Source organism: Sander lucioperca, chromosome 19 (genome assembly GCF_008315115.2).
Source record: "Sander lucioperca isolate FBNREF2018 chromosome 19, SLUC_FBN_1.2, whole genome shotgun sequence".
NCBI lineage: Eukaryota > Metazoa > Chordata > Actinopteri > Perciformes > Percidae > Sander > Sander lucioperca.
Window position 1 is genome coordinate 5,317,692 of NC_050191.1, and position 18,209 is coordinate 5,335,900.

Here is an 18,209-nt window from a genome sequence, read left to right on the forward strand (position 1 = left end):
CAGCTACATACAAGGTGTGTGGTTAAAGATAAATGATGCTGGATCAACAACGTGGAACTTCATCAGGCATCTCAAAACGCTCCCAGATAGGTCAGTCACTCACACGCTAATGTGAAAGAGACGTTACATTTAGCATATATCACCACAGGTAACAAGCTAACCATCGCTATGTGTTGTGCTAATGCTGGGAACAGGCAGATTGTATCTTTATAGTTAGTAGTTGAGGCTCAGACATCCATGGGGCACAGGAGGCGGGACGCACGGCTCCATCTCCCCAGGAACAAACGCTCTGTCGGGGGGGCAAACTCAGGTGATGTGTAATTGATCCCTGATTTGTAGGCTATTAAGTGAACAAGGTGTACCCGGTCCACCAAACACTGGGCCGTCTTGACTGTCTTAATTCTGCACATATTTCTGTTACTGTAGTCCTATTTACTATTTCATTATTTCATCCATGTGTGGCGCAGCGGATCCGTGCGCACTGTCACCTGCCGTGGAGACGCTGGCCTCACTAACCTCTCCTCCTCTGAGTCGGGTCTCCCTCGCGCTGGACTCAGTTTCACTGAGCGTACTAACACTTAGAAAATAAATGGCATTACATCAGTGAGTTCAAACTGCTTATTGTGCGTAATTTGGACTGACACTGAGATGCATGTTGTTCTGTAACTGGTGTGGCGCTGCCACTATTCTCTTGATTTCCACTTCGACATTAGACATTTTTTTTGAGTGAAAGAGACGTTACATTAAGCATATATCATCACAGGTAACAAGCTAACCATCGCTAAGTGTTGTGCTAATGCTGGGAACAGGCACATTGTACATGACATGCTATGATACTGGACTGTATGGATGGCAGCTACAGGACATGCTATGATACTGGACTGTATGGATGGCAGCTACAGGACATGCTATGAATTCAAGATTTAACAATACAGTGTTAGGGACAGATCAGATGGCCAGAGACTTGAGACTTGACTTTGACAAAAAATTACTTGTGAACATCTCTGACACACACACACATGCAGAAGATTACAAATAAAAATATTACAGTGTAAATCCTCCATCATAACAGCAATGCAACAAGGTCCAAACGCGCCTGGCTTTTAAAGGGAATGGGAGATGATCTCTGATTGGTTGATTGCATGTTACGCCCAAAACACCCCTCTGATTAATGAAGACACTAAGTACAACCCTTTAGAACCATGACCCCGGCACACGGACCCTTTTATCAGCCGTCAAACTAGCAAAAGTGGATTTGGACACGCCCTAAACACACCTGCACCAGGCGCTTCACAACAAGGAATTCAGTAAAAGTTAGGATTTAAAAATACAAAAAATACATTAAAATCATTGCGGATATATAGGTACATAACAATGAAATCAGGGGTAAAAACAAAAGATAGAGGCAGTCATAACGATGGTCCATAATGTTTGGAGATGTTTAGAGTTTGGATTTGACGGTGGTGATAGAGCTCTTCTGACACACAGCGGGAGGTTCTTCCAGAGGCACGGAGCTGGTTGTCAGTGCTGCTGAAGGGCCGGTCCTGTCTAAGCTGCGTACTAAAACGTCTCTGTGTGAACGGATTATTTTGGAGTATTAAAAGTAGAGGTGTTGAAATTAATCAAATAATGGATGCATTGAATCGTGGACGTGGACGATGCTGCATTGATAATCGGCCGGGCCATAATCCATTATTTCTGTTTATATTTTAATGTAGGCCTAACAACCTTTCTGTTGACATATTCTGGGATGTTTTGCACATTCAGGAAGTGCCTTAATATCCAGTTTATTTAGTATCAGAGCTCTGCAGAATGTTTGGTTGTTGGAGCTTGAAAAGCTCTGAATTAAATATCATATATGGCTTCAATAGAAACATGGATTTGATGCATCGTGATGCATCGAGATATCGAATCAAAGACATGATAATCATAATCAAATCAGGAGATCAGTGAAGATTCACAGCTCTAATTAAAAGTATCAAACAACTGCGTGAGGGAAATCAGATAAATTGTTAGGTAGTCAGAGCTGTGTGTGTGTGTGTGTGTGTGTGTGTGTGTGTGTGTGTGTGTGCTATTGAAGGGCCAGTCTTGTCTACAAGTTGCGTGGGTTCCTTAATAACCACACAGACGGTTTGGAAGCCTTTAGTTTGGCTTTAGCTGTTTGGAGCCAGAAGTGACAGTATAGTGAAGAGAGAGAGGAGCTGGGAAGGATGACGCGTTGTTGATGGGTTATTATTATTATTATTATTATTATTATTATTAATATTACTGCAGCCAGACAAAAACCTCCAAAAAGGGAGAAAGGAAAACGGCCAAAACGTCAGAAAACAAGGTTGCAATAGTGCCGCACTAAGATGTTCAACCCTTCTGAAGAGTCATCCAGCAGAGATTTACCGTCAGATAAACACAGACCTCCGGGTTCTGGAGACAGTCATCTGTATGTACAGCAGAACATCTGTACGTACAGTAGAACATCTGCATGTATGGTAGAACATCTGTATGTACAGTAGAACGTCTGTACGTACAGTAGAACATCTGTATGTACAGCAGAACATCTGTACCTACAGTAGAACATCTGTATGTACAGCAGAACATCTGCATGTATGGTAGAACATCTGTATGTACAGTAGAACATCTGTATGTACAGCAGAACATCTGCATGTATGGTAGAACATCTGTATGTACAGTAGAACATCTGTATGTACAGCAGAACATCTGTATGTATGGTAGAACATCTGTACGTACAGTAGAACGTCTGTATGTACAGTAGAATATCTGCATGTATGGTAGAACATCTGTACGTACAGTAGAACATCTGTATGTACAGTAGAACATCTGTATGTACAGCAGAACATCTGCATGTACAGTAGAACATCTGTATGTAAAGTAGAACATCTGTACATACAGTAGAACATCTGTACGTACAGCAGAACATCTGCATGTACAGTAGAACATTTGTATGTACAGTAGAACATCTGTATGTACAGTAGAACATCTGCATGTACAGTAGAACATTTGTATGTACAGTAGAACATCTGTATGTACAGTAGAACATCTGCATGTACAGTAGAACATTTGTATGTACAGTATAACATCTGCACATACAGTAGAACATCTGTATGTGTGGCAGAACATCTGCATGTAGAGCAGAACATCTGTATGTACAGTAGAACATCTGTATGTACAGTAGAACATCTGCACATACAGTAGAATATCTGCATCTACAGTAGAGCATCTGTATGTACAGTAGAACATCTGCACATACAGTAGAATATCTGCATCTACAGTAGAACATCTGCACGTACGGTAGAACATCTGCACGTACAGTAGAACATCTGTATGTACAGTAGAACATCTGTACGTACGGCAGAACATCTGCATGTATGACTGAACATCTGCAGACTTTCCCTCTAGTTAGCAGCTAACGCTGACGTGGACATTTGTAGGCGACCAAAATGTTCCAGTGACGTTAGCTGAAGAGAGAACACAGCGAGAGGGTCAAAGGTTAACTCTTGTGTTGTCTTTGGCTCCAATTTGACCCGTTTTCTAAATGTCTATATCAGAATTATGGGTCTTTTTTTAATGACCTCATTTTGATTACCCAAAAATAACACGGACAGATGATTCCACACAACGCCCTTCACAAGTACGACAGAAGATCGGATCTCTACTTTCATTGAATTTGGGGTGTTCTTTTCTCATCAGCATCTAAATGTTTTCCAGGTCCAAGGCTGTAGTTTAGTGAATCTATCTCTGACAGCGCTGTACTGTTCCTCTTCATAGAGACTTATTTTTCTACCCAAAATGATTAGCGCTGGGCAGGGGGTACTTGGCTTAAAGAAACAATTCAAAAAGGGGTACATTATTGAAAACAGTTTGAGAACCACTGCTCTATTCTAACATAAATGGAACCATCATTTATTAAATGATCATCATGATGTGTTGAAGAAGACTTCAAACTAGAGACTGAGACCATAAACTCATTATGAAATGTTACTGAGAGAAGGAGGCTCATTTTCTCAGGGACGGTGCGCTGCCAGATGGCGACCGAGACGTGGCGTTGGCTCGCCGTTGGCTCGGTGTGTCAGGGCCTTCACCTCTCTCCCCTGTCTGTCTCCCTTTCCCAAGATGCTCTGGGGTTTCCCAGCAGGCCTGTGAAGATGAGTGTGACTTCCTGGTTCCTGGTGAGCAGCTCGGGGACTCGGCACCGCCTCCCCAAAGAGATGATCTTCGTGGGCCGAGAGGACTGCGAGCTCATGCTGCAGGTGAGACTCCTCAACTGTGTGTATATATATATATATATATATATATATATATATATATTCCCTGAATCCAGGATTCAGCTTCTGATCCGACTTCTGATTGGGCTTTTTGACGGGGTTGGGTTTAGAGTTATTTCCCACTGAACCGAACCCTACGCTTGCACTGCGCGCGCTACGCTGGTCGCCGTAATGACGGCGCCGTTGATTACAGGAAGGTGTTTACGTAGGTGGAGCATTCAATGCAGTAGGCTGTGAGAAAGTGGAAATGGAACTGAACTGTGTAGTTTGGCAGTACTTTCAATCAAAAGAAGGCCATTCAAGTCCAGCTACATGTTCAATCTGTAATGCTGATTAGTCTGGTGGTGGCGAGGACCCTAAACTATACACAACATCACCGCTGTTACAACATCTGGTATGAAACATCTGGAAGAATACGAGTTGTGATGAAGGAATCTACAGACAGCAGCCAGAATGCAGCAACTTCAGGTACGGCAAAGGAAGGACAGTCACTGTTTACTTCATTAATGAGTTTACTGTCTTCATGGACTGAGGATGGGACGAGGATTCAGTATTCAGTCCAACCCCAAAAATCTGGATTCAGTGCATTGAAAGCGAGCGTCGTACGCGTAACAAAGTGCGTCTATCCAGGTGTAGGTGAGAACTCATATTATTATTATTATATTCTATATTAGAGAAGAGTATGAAGGGAAATGTCCCAGTTGGAGCTACTTTCTCTCTGGATTTGTTTCACTGTTTCACTGTTTTTTGTAACTTCAATAACTCGGGTATCTGTAGGAATGTTTGAGTCAGATCATATGAAATATGAAATGTGTGTGTTGGCCGTCGTCTCTCCTCTGTTCTCTCAGTCTCGCAGCGTGGACAAACAGCACGCCGTCATCAACTACAACCCAACAACGGACGAGCATCTAGTCAAGGACCTGGGCAGCCTCAACGGGGTGACACAGATACTCACAGCCCACACATACTATATATACTATATACTGTATATATATATATATATATATATTTGTAATTCATGTGAGTGAATGTATTTTGTGTTTGATGCAGACGTTTGTGAACGACCTGAGGATTCCTGATCAGACCTACATCACCCTCAAACTGTCTGACATCATCCGCTTCGGATACGATATCCTTCAGACGACATCATCAGTCTGTGTGTGTGTGTGTGTGTGTGTGTGTGTGTGTGTGTGTGTGTCTGTCTGTCTGTCTGTCTGTCTGTCTGTGTCTGTGTGTGTGTGCGTGTGTGTGTGTGTTTGTCTGTCTGTCTGTCTGTGCATATGTGCTTGTGTGTGTGTGTGTGTGTCTGTCTGTCTGTCTGTCTGTCTGTCTGTCTGTCTGTCTGTGTGTGTGTGTGTCTTACTGTCTGATGACTTCACTGTGTTTCTTTAACCTCTTCTTCACATTCTCACATCTACGTTTTGGAGAAAAGTCAACACAAAGTCCCGGAGGAGGCTCTGAAGGTGTGTGTGTGTGTGTGTGTGTGTGTGTGTGTGTGTTTGTGTGTATTATTGATCACCTGATCAGTTCATTAATAAGTGTGTGTGTGTGTGTGTGTGTGTGTGTGTGTTGTTTCAGCATGAGAAGTACAGCAGCCAGCTGCAGATCAGTCTGAAGGCTTCAGAGGACCGAGCAAGAGCCGAGAAATCTCAGAGTACCAAAAGTTCACAAGGTACGTCATCATGAGTCTGTCCCCCCCCCCCAACTCGTTAGTTCCAGCATCATCTGACCTATATTTAGGTCTGTAGTGGCGGCGCCCTCTAGTGGTCGTAGTAGTCCTGACGGGAGCAGATCAGGAAGTATTATGATTTGAGCCCAAACCTCCATCTTTTTATCCACTTCACTCAGTAGTTATGGAGTCTAAACCTAACCAGACTGGGACCGTTAACGTTAACCACGTGTGTGTGTGTGTGTGTGTGTGTGTGTACACGTGTGTGTGTGTCTGTTTGCGTGTGTGTGTGTGTGTGTGTGTGCGCGTGTGTTTGTGCGTGCGTGCGTGTGTGTGCATGTGTTTGTGTGCGTGTATGTGCGTGCGCGTGTGTGTGTGTGTGTGTGTGTTTGTATGTGCGTGCGCGTCTGTGTGTGTGTGTGTGTGTGTGTGTGTGTCTGTTTCTGTTTCAGAGGCTCCAGTGTCTCGGCCCACCCCTCTGTACGGTCAGCCCTCTTGGTGGGGAGAGGAGGATTATGGGAGTAAAGTTCAGAGCAGCGATGAACCTCATGCAGGTAAAACTACACTTCTGGTTTTAAACAGCGCTGCAGCTACATATTATGTTCCTGCTGGGTTAATGAGTGGGTTATGTTCTGGATGAATGGATGAGTAGTTCTGTCTCTAAAATGTGGATCAGAGTTCCCCAAAAAGCCCAAGATGACATCATCACGTTTGTGTCTGTCAGAATAATGTTATAACACGCTTGTGTTTGTCAGAATAATGTTATAACATGTTTGTGTCTGTCAGAATAATGTTATAACATGTTTGTGTCTGTCAGAATAATGTTATAACACGCTTGTGTCTGTCAGAATAATGTTATAACACGCTTGTGTCTGTCAGAATACTGTTATAACATGTTTGTGTCTGTCAGAATAATGTTATAACACGCTTGTGTCTGTCAGAATAATGTTATAACACGCTTGTGTCTGTCAGAATACTGTTATAACATGTCTGTGTCTGTCAGAATAACGTTATAACATGTTTGTGTCTGTCAGAATAATGTTATAACATGTTTGTGTCTGTCAGAAGTCCAGAAAGACGTTTCGTCGCTTGATCCGGACTTCTTGTCCGACTCGGGACCAAAGAGCGTCTTCCCTTCGTACCACCGCGAGCCCAGCTACTTCGAGATCCCCACCAAAGACTTCCAGCTCCCCAAGACGCCAGGGGCGGAGCTTCACGAGATCCCCACCAAAGACACTGACCCGCCAGCGTCCCCTCTGCCCACGCTGCCCACGCCGCCCGCTGTCCAGAGCCACGCCTCCTTCACCATCGAGTTCGACGACTGCATGCCCGGGAAGATGAAGATTAAAGACCACGTGACCAAGTTCTCCACTCGCCAGAGGAAGGCACCGCCCACTGCCACGCCCACAGACGTGATGTCAGCACAGAGCAAGGTGGCTGATTGGCTGGTGCACAGCGACGTGACCATGATGCGGAGAAGACCGACGTGCGAAGATGTTTACAGCACCAAGAGCGACCTCGCCATAAACACCAAAAACCTCAAAGGTCAGAGTCTCGACCAGCAGATCCTTATTGCCAAACTGTAGGTAGTGTTAGGGGTCAGGAGGTAGTGTCAGGAGGTAGTGTTAGGAGGTAGTGTTAGGCATCAGGAGGTAGTGTTAGGGGTCAGGAGGTAGTGTCAGGGGTCAGGAGGTAGTGTTAGGGGTCAGGAGGTAGTGTCAGGAGGTAGTGTTAGGAGGTAGTGTTATGCGTCAGGAGGTAGTGTCAGGGGTCAGGAGGTAGTGTTAGGGGTCAGTAGGTAGTGTCAGGACGTAGTGTTAGGCGTCAGGAGGTAGTGTTAGGGGTCAGGAGGTAGTGTTAGGGGTCAGGAGGTAGTGGTAGTGTTAGGGGTCAGGAGGTAGTGTTAGGGGCCAGGAGGTAGTGTCAGGAGGTAGTGTTAGGGGTCCGGAGGTAGTGTTAGGAGGTAGTGTTAGGGGTCAGGAGGTAATGTCAGGGGTCAGGAGGTAATGTCAGGGGTCAGGAGGTAGTGTTAGGGGTCAGGAGGTAGTGTTAGGCGTCAGGATGTAGTGTTATGGGTCAGGAGGTAGTGTTAGGGGTCAGGAGGTAGTGTTAGGGGTCAGGAGGTAGTGTTAGGCGTCAGGAGGTAGTGTTAGGGGTCAGGAGGTAGTGTTAGGGGTCAGGAGGTAGTGTTATGGGTCAGGAGGTAGTGTTAGGGGTCAGGAGGTAGTGTTAGGGGTCAGGAGGTAGTGTTATGGGTCAGGATGTAGTGTTAGTGGTCAGGAGGTAGTGTTAGGGGTCAGGAGGTAGTGTTAGGCGTCAGGAGGTAGTGTTAGGGGTCAGGAGGTAGTGTTAGGGGTCAGGAGGTAGTGTTATGGGTCAGGAGGTAGTGTTAGGGGTCAGGAGGTAGTGTTAGGGGTCAGGAGGTAGTGTTAGGGTCAGGAGGTAGTGTTAGGGGTCAGGAGGTAGTGGTAGTGTTAGGGGTCAGGAGGTAGTGTTAGGGGTCAGGTGGTAGTGTTAGGGGTCAGGAGGTAGTGTTAGGGGTCAGGAGGTAGTGTTAGGGGTCAGGAGGTAGTGTTAGGGGTCAGGAGGTAATGTTATGGGTCAGGATGTAGTGTTAGGGGTCAGGAGGTAGTGTTAGGGGTCAGGAGGTAGTGTTAGGCGTCAGGAGGTAGTGTTAGGGGTCAGGAGGTAGTGTTAGGGGTCAGGAGGTAGTGTTAGGGGTCAGGAGGTAGTGGTAGTGTTAGGGGTCAGAAGGTGTTTAACCCTTGTGTGGTCCTTGGGTCAAATTTGACCCGTTTTCAAAGATTTGTATAAAAATTATGGGTTTCTTTCAACCAAATTGCCCAAAAATAACATGGATAGTTCCATACACGAAACTGCTGTAATTATGCATCAACATACGTTCCTCTGATCTTAATTATTAGCTAAAGTAATTAATAAATTCTGTTTTTTTTAACTTAAAATTAGGCATAATTTGATATAAATGAGGTTTATTGACCATGATTTACAAACATAAGTGTAAAACGAGCAGTGATAAGTTGGAATAAAGTCAGCTTTGAAGATGTATACTTTATGCTTTATAAAACAGGCAAAAACAGACGGACAGGAATGCCAAGTGTGTGAACCGAGGTAACGGATAAACAGAGGTTTGTTGTTGTTGTTGTGTTCAGGCCATCACCATGACGACGGGACCCAGAGTGACTCGGAGGACCCGGATCTGAAAGGACGGCGGAGTAAATCCCAGCACTCTGTGCAGTCCCAGCAGTCAGTCCAATCAGAGTCCGAGGCATCGCAGCCGACGGTCCGATCGGTTCCGTCTACGGCCTGCCAGACGCAGTACCCTCCCCCTGGACCAGCGCCGGCCTCCCCCGTGGCCCCTGAGCGTCCCCTGTCCCAGAGTCCACCACAGGCATCGTCCCCGCCCGCCGAGACTCCCAAACAGGGTCCGCCCGCGCCCGAGCACCTGACCCAGCAGGCCTTCATCATCGAGTTCTTCGACGACAACCCCCGCAAGAAGCGCTCGCAGTCCTTCACGCACAACCCGGCCCACGCCGACTCATACTCGGCCCTGAAGGCCAAGCTGGAGCGCCGGAAAGGCGGCGAGCGGCCGGCATCGGTGCACGGCCACGCTCCCGCCACCCAGCAGGTGACGGTTCCTTTGAAGGGGCCGGGCCACGCCGGCACCCAGCGGTCCAGCTCTCTGAAGAGGGAGAAGACAGACGGAGAGTCTGCCTCCACTGGTTCTTCCTCTCGCTCCTCCTCCGGTAACATTATCTTCTAAAAATCAGCAACTTTCCCTCTTTAGCATTTACTGTAGCACAGCGCTGTTGCAACCTTTTTACGTTTTTAGTGTTTTTTTTTTAATGTTTTTGGTTGGGGTTTTTTTTGCGAAAATTTTTATGCTTTTTTCTATGTTTTTGTTATTTTTTTGTGTTTTCTGAGAGATGCTTCTCATTCTTTGGGCAGGAATCAGACCCTTCGGCAGCGTCGGGAAAAAGTCCAAGCTGGCTCAGGAGTTCACTGCTGAACTCCTGAAGGATTCTGGACGCCACGATTGCTCCCCAACGAGGGACAACATGTCCCCTCCGCCGATGTCTGCGCCGCCGGTGATGGTGTCACCTCCGCATGCAGGGATCCCCTCCCCCCCGGCCCCGTCCCCCCCCTCCTCACCCGTACAGCCCACAGCCATCACAAAGGTACGCTTCCAGTGCAACGCGAAAAATCTCATGACCAATAATATCAATAATATATTCACAGGTAGTTTTAATGTACAGTACATGTACTAGGGATCAACCAATATGGATTTTTATTGCAGATGACCGATACGGGCTGCTGATTTTCTTGAGCCGATATTTGGAGCCGATACTGCTTTTGCTCCCTCAATTTACATCATAACAATGTAAACCCTGCCACACTGGATTTGTTTTCAAAATCTGCTCTGCCATTTCTTTAAAAATAATAATCAAAAACACTGATCAGTGTCACTTCTGCAATCATCTTACATTCATATCACCCAAATTATGTGTGCAATGTGCATCATATGGATGGGTGCCCTGCATATGGTTAACTGTGCAAGGGTAACAGGCTTTCATCAACATCTACAACACAGCCTTGATGATGCATTGCTTGCTGACATATTATAAGACAGATATAATCAGGTCATCACAAAATGTCCTTTGTCAACACATTTAAATAATTTAAGAAAACAATAAACCTGAAAAGTAGCCATTGAATAAAGTGCTTGATTTGTAATTTAAGACTGCCATGGTGCTGAAAGCCTGCCAGGCTTCCAGCACCAGCAAGCCTGCCATGCTTCCAGCACCAGCACTCTGCTAGTGGGGGAGGGGCAGTGCATGGTCTGCATGTGAACTGCAGACCACCGTCTCCAGCAACACAGAGCTGCCTGTGGACGCCGGTCTGTTAATAATGCTGGGAAAAAACTATCGGCCGGCCGATAAAATCGGTCTGTCACTAACATGTACTTTAGTTATCTTACAGCTGTTTTGTCTTTATACTGTTCTTTTACTTTACATATATAGCTTTATATTTTCATTGTATTTTCTATTGTATTTCTTATTAGGGATGCACCGAATCCAGGATTGGGCTTCTGATTCGGCTGAATATTGGGCTTTTTGACGGGGTTGGGTTTCTGCTGAACCATACGCTTGCACTCCCCGCGCTATGCTGGTCGATGTAATGACGCCGCCGTTGATTACGGCAAGGTGTTTACGTAGGTGGAGCGTTCAATGCAGTAGGCTGTGAGAAAGTGAAAATGGAACTCTGTAGCAGAAAAAGTGTAGTTTGGCAGTACTTTCAGTCAAAAGAAGGCCATTCAAGTCCAGCTACATGTTCAATTTACAATGCTGATTAGTCTGGTGGTGGCGAGGACCCTAAACTATACACAACATCACCGCTGTTACAACATCTGGTATGAAACATCTGGAAGAATACGAGTTGTGATGAAGGAATCTACAGACAGCAGCCAAAATGCAGCAACTTCAGGTACGGCAACGGAAGGACAGTCACTGTTTACTTCATTAATGAGTTTACTGTGTTAATGGACTGAGGATGGGACGAGGATTCAGCAGGATCTCAACCAGTTGATTCGGTATTCAGAACCCCAAAAATCTGGATTCGGTGCATCCCTAGTTTCTTATATTTTTTGCAAAACTAACTCTAACGCTTCGGCGACATTGAACGTGTAACGTAAGCGGATGTAGCCGGCCCGTAAGACAACGCACAAAAACTCCAATGCACCTGTACGTTCCTGTACCTGTACCTGTGCAAATGGCAATAAATATCTATTCTATTTTATTCTATTCAAAGTCCTCGACCCCCACCAACTCTACTGTCCACACCTCTCCGGTCCACTCCCCTACGCTGCCCCTGGCCGTCCGGGCGGGAGACCCCAAAGCTTCGCCCCTGGCCGTCCGGGCGGGAGACCCCAAAGCTTCGCCCCTGGCTATCCGGGCAGGAGACCCCAAAGCTTCGCCCCTGGGCGTCCGGGCCGGAGACCCCAAAGCTTCGCCCCTGGGTGTCCGGGCCGGGGATCCCAAAGCTTCGCCCCTGGGAGTGATGATGAGGGGCGAGGAAGATGACAGCCTGAGTGATGCCGGGACTTACACCATCGAGACGGAGACACAGGACCGAGAGGTGGAGGAGGCTCGCAACATGATTGATCAGGTACACGCCCACTGATGTTAGAGTCAAACCCCTTTATACCCTAAATATTTGATTTATTTAAACCTTTATTTCAGCAGGAATATTCCCTCTGACATTCAGAATTTCTTGACACAGAACATTTTGTGAAATAGTCAGAATATTTTGCAAGAAAAAACTCGGAATATTTTAATTAAATTCAATTCAATTTTATTTATAGTATCAAATCCTAACAGGAGTTATCTCGGGACACTTTACAGATAGAGGAGGTCTAGACCAGTGATCTTCAACAAAGGGTCCGGGACCCCCTAGGGGGTCCTCAGAGTCACTGCAGGGGGGCCTCCAAATTATTGATAGTTTTTGAAAGTTTTTTCAAAAATGAAAAAGTCTTTACATGAATCCACCATATTTTTAGCAACTATAAATCCCCACTGATGATAGGCTTACTGGCCTATAGGTAACGCTGTCACTAATGTAGCCATCCATAGATACAGTTCATCCCAAATAATTCACTGTGCCACATTTACTGTATGTAAGATTATTTATAAAATCATGCCAACAATTATTATTTTAATAGGTTAGTATTTTATGCACTAAAAGGCTATGTATAAAGGCTTTAGGCCGCATTGTAGGTCTAGTTTAATATGCAACTTAATTTTATACAATATGTAGTAGGGGTCTCTGCCCCGTCTCTCTTTCAGTTAAGGGGTCCTTGGCTTAAAAAACTTTAAAGACCCCTGGTCTAGACCACACTCTATAATTTACAAAGACCCAACAATTCCAGTAATTCCCCGCAGGACATTTGTCCTGTTTCAGAGATTGTTGTTCCCAAGTGTGTTTTCATATTTCTTTAGATATGCATGAAAGCTCTTCCTTGTTGCTCCTTCCTGTTTCCTGTTGCCGTGACGACCCCCCTCCCCCTCCTCATGCATGTTGTGCTCTGACAGGTGTTTGGTGTCCTGGACTCTCCGGAGTACAGTGGTGTGAACACCGGCGTGTATAGACCTGTAATAAATGATGGCACGGAGTCTGAGCAAGCTAACCTGCCTAGCGATGCTAGCACTGTGGACCCGTTGCATGGCTTTATCCCAACTGGCCCCATACAGGTAAAACCTCCCGAAAACACACCCAGACCCACAGACTGTAAAACCTCCCGAAAACACACCCAGACCCACAGACTGTAAACCTCCCAAAAACACACCCAGACCCACAGACTGTAAAACCTCCCAAAAACACACCCGGACCCCGAAAAAAACACCCAGACCCTGAAAACAGACCCAGACCCACAGACTGTAAAAATCTGAAAGTGAACTCTTTAGTGTTCAGCTTAGCACCTTACTTTTTCATTTTTGAGAGGCTGCAGTAGGGCAAAAACGTCAAAAAAGGTGAAAAAATAAATAATCATCAATCAAAATAAATATAGCTAATAGATAAAGCTGTTAAGCCGGCGCTGAATCTCCTTAAAGCTGCATTCTTTTTTTTGTCGTTTTTTGTGTTGTTTTTGCCGACATTGTTGCCGACATTCTTCCAACTTTTTCTTGCTTTTTCTGACGTTTTTTTGCAAACTTTTTGTCGGTTTATTTTTCAATGTTTTTATTGCTGTTTTCAACGTTTTAATCACTTTAATCGTTTCTACCGCTCTAAAAAAAAGCGAATAAATCTTCAAAAAACGAAAGCCATAAACGATGCTGGCTTGGTCGCGTCATCCTCTCCAGCTCTCGCCAAAAATCATTACACCCCCAAATGCTACGTCCGTTATTTCCCAGTCTGTGGTCAGAACCTGAAGATCAGCTCTGTAGCATGTTCTGATCCGTGTGCATGCAGACCAGTGTTCCCACAGTTTCTCCTGTTACATATTAGCTCTGTCAGGTCTTGTTTGTCCAACGTTTCTACCGTCTGATTGGTCGTTCATCACGCTGCTTGGTTCCCCAGGTTCCGCCGGCTCATGCAGCCGGACTCGAAGGACCTAAATGGGTTTCGTGTTGGGCCAGTCTGGCCGACGGCTACGCCAAACCGGGATCCACTCCGCCGCACGGGGAATGTCTGGAAGGTGCTCTGTTCTGTCTGTTCACTTTATCAGAAAATTATATAAACATGATGTGTTTAAATAGCTCTGCAACTGATTATCTTCATGATGGATGAATGGATGAGTAGTTCTGTCTCTAAAATGTGGATCAGTGTTCCCCAAAAAGCCCAAGATGACGTCCTCAAAGGTCTTGTTTTGTCCACAACTCAAAGATCTTGAGTTTCCTGTCCCAGAGGAGAGAAGAAACTAGAACATATTCATATTTAACAAGCTGACATCACACTAGTTTACCTGTTTTAGCATAAAGAAATGACTCAAGCTTATTGGTTGGATTATTGGATTAGCCAAATAGTTACATTTGTAAAATTAATTTAATAGTTGATAACTAATCCATTCATCTTCGCAGCTCTACTTAAAGGTGCTGTAGGTAGGATTGTGAAGATCCAGGACTTAGCCAAAGAATGTGAACATCAACAACTTCTCAGTCCCTCCCCCCTTTCTGCTAAAGCCCCAAATGGTCTGTGATTGACACGCAGTTAGACACCCCCCCTGGCCCTGATTGGTGCATCTGAACAGTTAGACACCCCCCCTGGCCCTGATTGGTGCATCTGAACAGGAAGCACTCCAGGCTGTAGGTGGAGCCAGAGGAGCTGGATTTATTTTAATGACCTGCTTCCTGTAGTTCTACTGGAACATAGGGTCAGTTTCAGCAGATATGACAGAAAGGTAGTTTTAGAAGTCTTACCTACTGCACCTTTAAAGCATCAATTTTGGAAAGTAAAATACAAATGAATAAATGACATTTATAAGGAACATTTTGCTAACTTGAATAGTTTTTGTAGATTTGCGCTTCATGAACCGTTCGATGGGAAACTTCAGCTACGATAACTCGGAGCCGGAGTCCAGAACCAGGAGGCTGCTGCCCCAGGTTCCCCCTGAGAAACTGGACCCTGTTCCGCCGAGCATCCTGATCCGCCAGGAACCGTCCCGCGGCCGGGAACATCTGGACCGAGTCCGCGCCTCCCCCCACCCACAGGTAGGCTGCAAGAACCTATAACACAATAGTTTGATTTGCATAATCACCCTTTCTTTGTATAACTGCATTTACTTTTTAACATTAGCTAAGGTCCTAAGGCCCTGACACACCGACCAGACGGCCGACCGTCGGCAGTAAAGCCAGTGTGACTGATCAGTCTCCCCGATTTGGTCCAAAAAGTTCCTCAGAACACACCGAAGACACGAGACGTAATACGTCTTCATAACAGCAGGCGGCGCTAATCTGGATTGTCGCCCAAAAATGAAAACCAGCAGCTGATTGGACGAACGCGTGATGTGGGTCTCGCTTCTCTCGAATTTCAAAGCCAGACCATAATGGCGGCTTGTTCAGAATACGATCTCGTATTTTACGAAAATTGTTCACTGAAATGTGTTTCTGAAAACATTTTAAGAGAGAAATAGGCCGTGCAGTTGCTGAATCTGTCTTCATTTCAGATCAACAAAGGTCAGTTTAGAAGATTTTCATCAGATTTTGAGAGACTCTAGTCACGCTCATCCCACTCCCCGTTTCCTGGTTAGCTCTCCACCAATCAGATGGCTCATTGAGTCAGACTGCCCACTGGCCGATTCAACAACTCAAATCGGCCCAAATCAAGGCTGACGGCCCCTCAGACAGACGACGGCACGGAACACACCGAACAGACTCGAGTCACCGACCTCGCCAGACAGTCAGACGGACGATTATCTGCTCGGTGTGTCAGCGCCTTTAAAGAACAAACCTGCTAATTAAAGCGTAACTCTCGCCAAAATGCAACCTAGGGTCTTTTTGTGAATGTACCCGAGTCAAACGTTCGTTTAAAAACATATTTAGGACGGAAACGCCACTTTTAAGATGTACCATATTTTCGTTTTTCGGTCAAATGGCCTTTTGAATGAGAGTGTTAGGGACACTTTGATGCTAGCCTCAAAATATCTATTTTTAAACCACTAAGAAGGCTCGACACAACATGAGACTTTGCTCCAAGTATCACCAGGAGCTCTACACCTTAATGAAAGCATTGACAACATTGGTTGTGTACCCAGAGTTTACTAAAAAAGGTTTTAACAACTCACCGTAGCTCTTGTTGTTTCCGGCCGCTACCACCTCAGCAGTCAAAACAAGTAGCCACAGATTTAGGATATCCCGTGGTCACCGGTGGAGTTAAGGTGTAGAGCTCCTGGTTATAGTATATCTTGGTGACCGGTGGAGTTAAGGTGTAGAGCTCCTGGTTATAGTATATCTTGGTGACCGGTGGAGTTAAGGTGTAGAGCTCCTGGTTATAGTATATCTTGGTGACCGGTGGAGTTAAGGTGTAGAGCTCCTGGTTATAGTATATCTTGGTCACCGGTGGAGTTAAGGTGTAGAGCTCCTGGTTATAGTATATCTTGGTCACCGGTGGAGTTAAGGTGTAGAGCTCCTGGTTATAGTATATCTTGGTCACCGGTGGAGTTAAGGTGTAGAGCCCCTGGTTATAGTATATCTTGGTCACCGGTGGAGTTAAGGTGTAGAGCCCCTGGTGATACTTGGAGCAAAGTCTCATGTTGTGTCCAGCTTTCTTAGTGGTTTAAAAATAGCTATTTTGAGGCTAGCATCAAAGTGTCCCTAGCACTCCCATTCAAAAGGCCATTTGACCCAAAAACGAGAAAACGGTACACCTTAAAAGTGGCGCTTCCGTCCTAAATATGCTTTTAAATGAAAGTTTGACTCGGGTCCATTCACAAAAAGACCCTAGGTTGCATTTTGGCGAGAGTTACGCTTTAAATAACCTTTTTTTGCCCGTAAGTTTGGATGTTTTTTCCGACCTTTTTGATGCTTCTTTTCTAACGTTTTGCCGCTGTTTTTTCGGCCCGCAGGACGGAGCCCAGCGCCTGGCGGTCCAGGATGACGTGGACCCGGACAGCCTGAGCGACGCCAGCCGCTCAGACGACGGTTCTGTTCTGGAGAAAACAAAGAAGAATCTAACCGGGATCAGGTCTTTGTCTCCGGGGGCCGCCGGGCCTCAGTCCAAAGGTCCAGAAAAACTGTCTCCATCCTCCAAATCTTCCAAATCCACTTGCTTCTACATCGGTTCTGAAGACGGTCCAGGCAAACCTGACCAACCTGCCCGGAGCCCGGTACCGTCTGAGAGGACAAAACCCCCCGCTACCACCGTCCTGATCCGACACCTGAGTGGACACGAACCCCGGAGGACAGGCGTCAAACCCAACAGCTCTGCTCCAAACCTGCGGCAGCAGGACGGGGACTCTGTCCCGGCTAGAGACGGCTGTGTGTCTCCCATCGTGCGGCAGGAAAGCTTCACCAAAGACCGTCCCAGCGACACCGTCCAGATGAAGAAGCTTCCCCACATTTCCAGCCAGCCGTCCCTCAGAGACATGGAGCAGAGACGGGACATCCCAGACACACAGTCCTCTCTGCAGAGACGGGACGTCCCAGACACACAGTCCTCCCTGCAGAGACGGGACGTCCCAGACACGCAGTCCTTCCTGCAGGACGCCGAGGGAACTCTGTCCTCGCTGGACTCTGCATTCCCATCGTCCGGCTCTGGGCGCAGCTCAAAGAAAGGTGGTTCCTCCACCCACATGGACGACTCTCTTTCAGGGGAGTCCGACGTGGACACGGCGAGCACGGTCAGCCAGGTGAGCAGTAAAAACGCTCCAGTGAGTTCTGTTTCTAAGAAGCGCCCTGCCATTAGCGGCCTGCAGAAGGAGAAGTCCTCTTCCAGCCCGTCCATCCCGGAGAAGGGACGGCAACTCTCTGCACGCGAACGGCTTTCTGAGAAACGCCGAAACCAGACGACTACAGAAACGTCCAGCAAGGCGGAGGCGGCAAAGCGCTTGCAGACTCGGCGCAGCACGGGGAACCGAGGGTCTCTGGATCTGTCAGAGGGCTCCGCTCCACACTGGAACGAAACGGCATCATCTGACCACGAAGTGTCCCGTCCGTCTAACCGTAGCAAGAAACTCATCGCCCCTCTTCAGAAAGAAGACAATGGAAAGACGGCAAAGACGCCGACTCAGCAGGTTCTGACGCGTTCCAACA

General features: G+C 46.4%; 1 protein-coding gene and 1 long non-coding RNA gene across 2 annotated transcripts in view; one reads left to right on the forward strand and one right to left on the reverse strand.

Moving 5' to 3' along the window:
- Positions 1 to 3,383: 3,383 nt before the first annotated feature.
- LOC116061213 overlaps positions 3,384 to 18,209 on the reverse strand; it is a 15,429-nt gene continuing 603 nt past the window's right edge. The window contains exons 2-3 of the long non-coding RNA XR_004107675.2: positions 4,098 to 4,101; positions 3,384 to 3,395 (exon numbers count right to left, since the gene is read on the reverse strand). This is a non-coding gene — a long non-coding RNA (uncharacterized LOC116061213). The remainder of the gene's footprint in view (positions 3,396 to 4,097; positions 4,102 to 18,209) is intronic.
- Positions 4,117 to 18,209, forward strand: part of si:ch73-212j7.1 (centrosomal protein of 170 kDa protein B) — a 27,261-nt gene continuing 13,168 nt past the window's right edge. Inside the window, exons 1-14 of the mRNA XM_031315209.2 lie at positions 4,117 to 4,265; positions 5,129 to 5,218; positions 5,331 to 5,409; positions 5,685 to 5,743; positions 5,859 to 5,952; positions 6,402 to 6,503; positions 7,015 to 7,494; positions 9,120 to 9,713; positions 9,916 to 10,145; positions 11,776 to 12,132; positions 13,056 to 13,214; positions 14,041 to 14,158; positions 14,977 to 15,170; positions 17,024 to 18,209. The exon at positions 17,024 to 18,209 is cut by the window's right edge and continues 390 nt beyond it. Of these exons, the coding sequence (XP_031171069.1) occupies positions 4,161 to 4,265; positions 5,129 to 5,218; positions 5,331 to 5,409; positions 5,685 to 5,743; positions 5,859 to 5,952; positions 6,402 to 6,503; positions 7,015 to 7,494; positions 9,120 to 9,713; positions 9,916 to 10,145; positions 11,776 to 12,132; positions 13,056 to 13,214; positions 14,041 to 14,158; positions 14,977 to 15,170; positions 17,024 to 18,209 (3,847 nt within the window). The 5' untranslated portion in view covers positions 4,117 to 4,160. The remainder of the gene's footprint in view (positions 4,266 to 5,128; positions 5,219 to 5,330; positions 5,410 to 5,684; positions 5,744 to 5,858; positions 5,953 to 6,401; positions 6,504 to 7,014; positions 7,495 to 9,119; positions 9,714 to 9,915; positions 10,146 to 11,775; positions 12,133 to 13,055; positions 13,215 to 14,040; positions 14,159 to 14,976; positions 15,171 to 17,023) is intronic.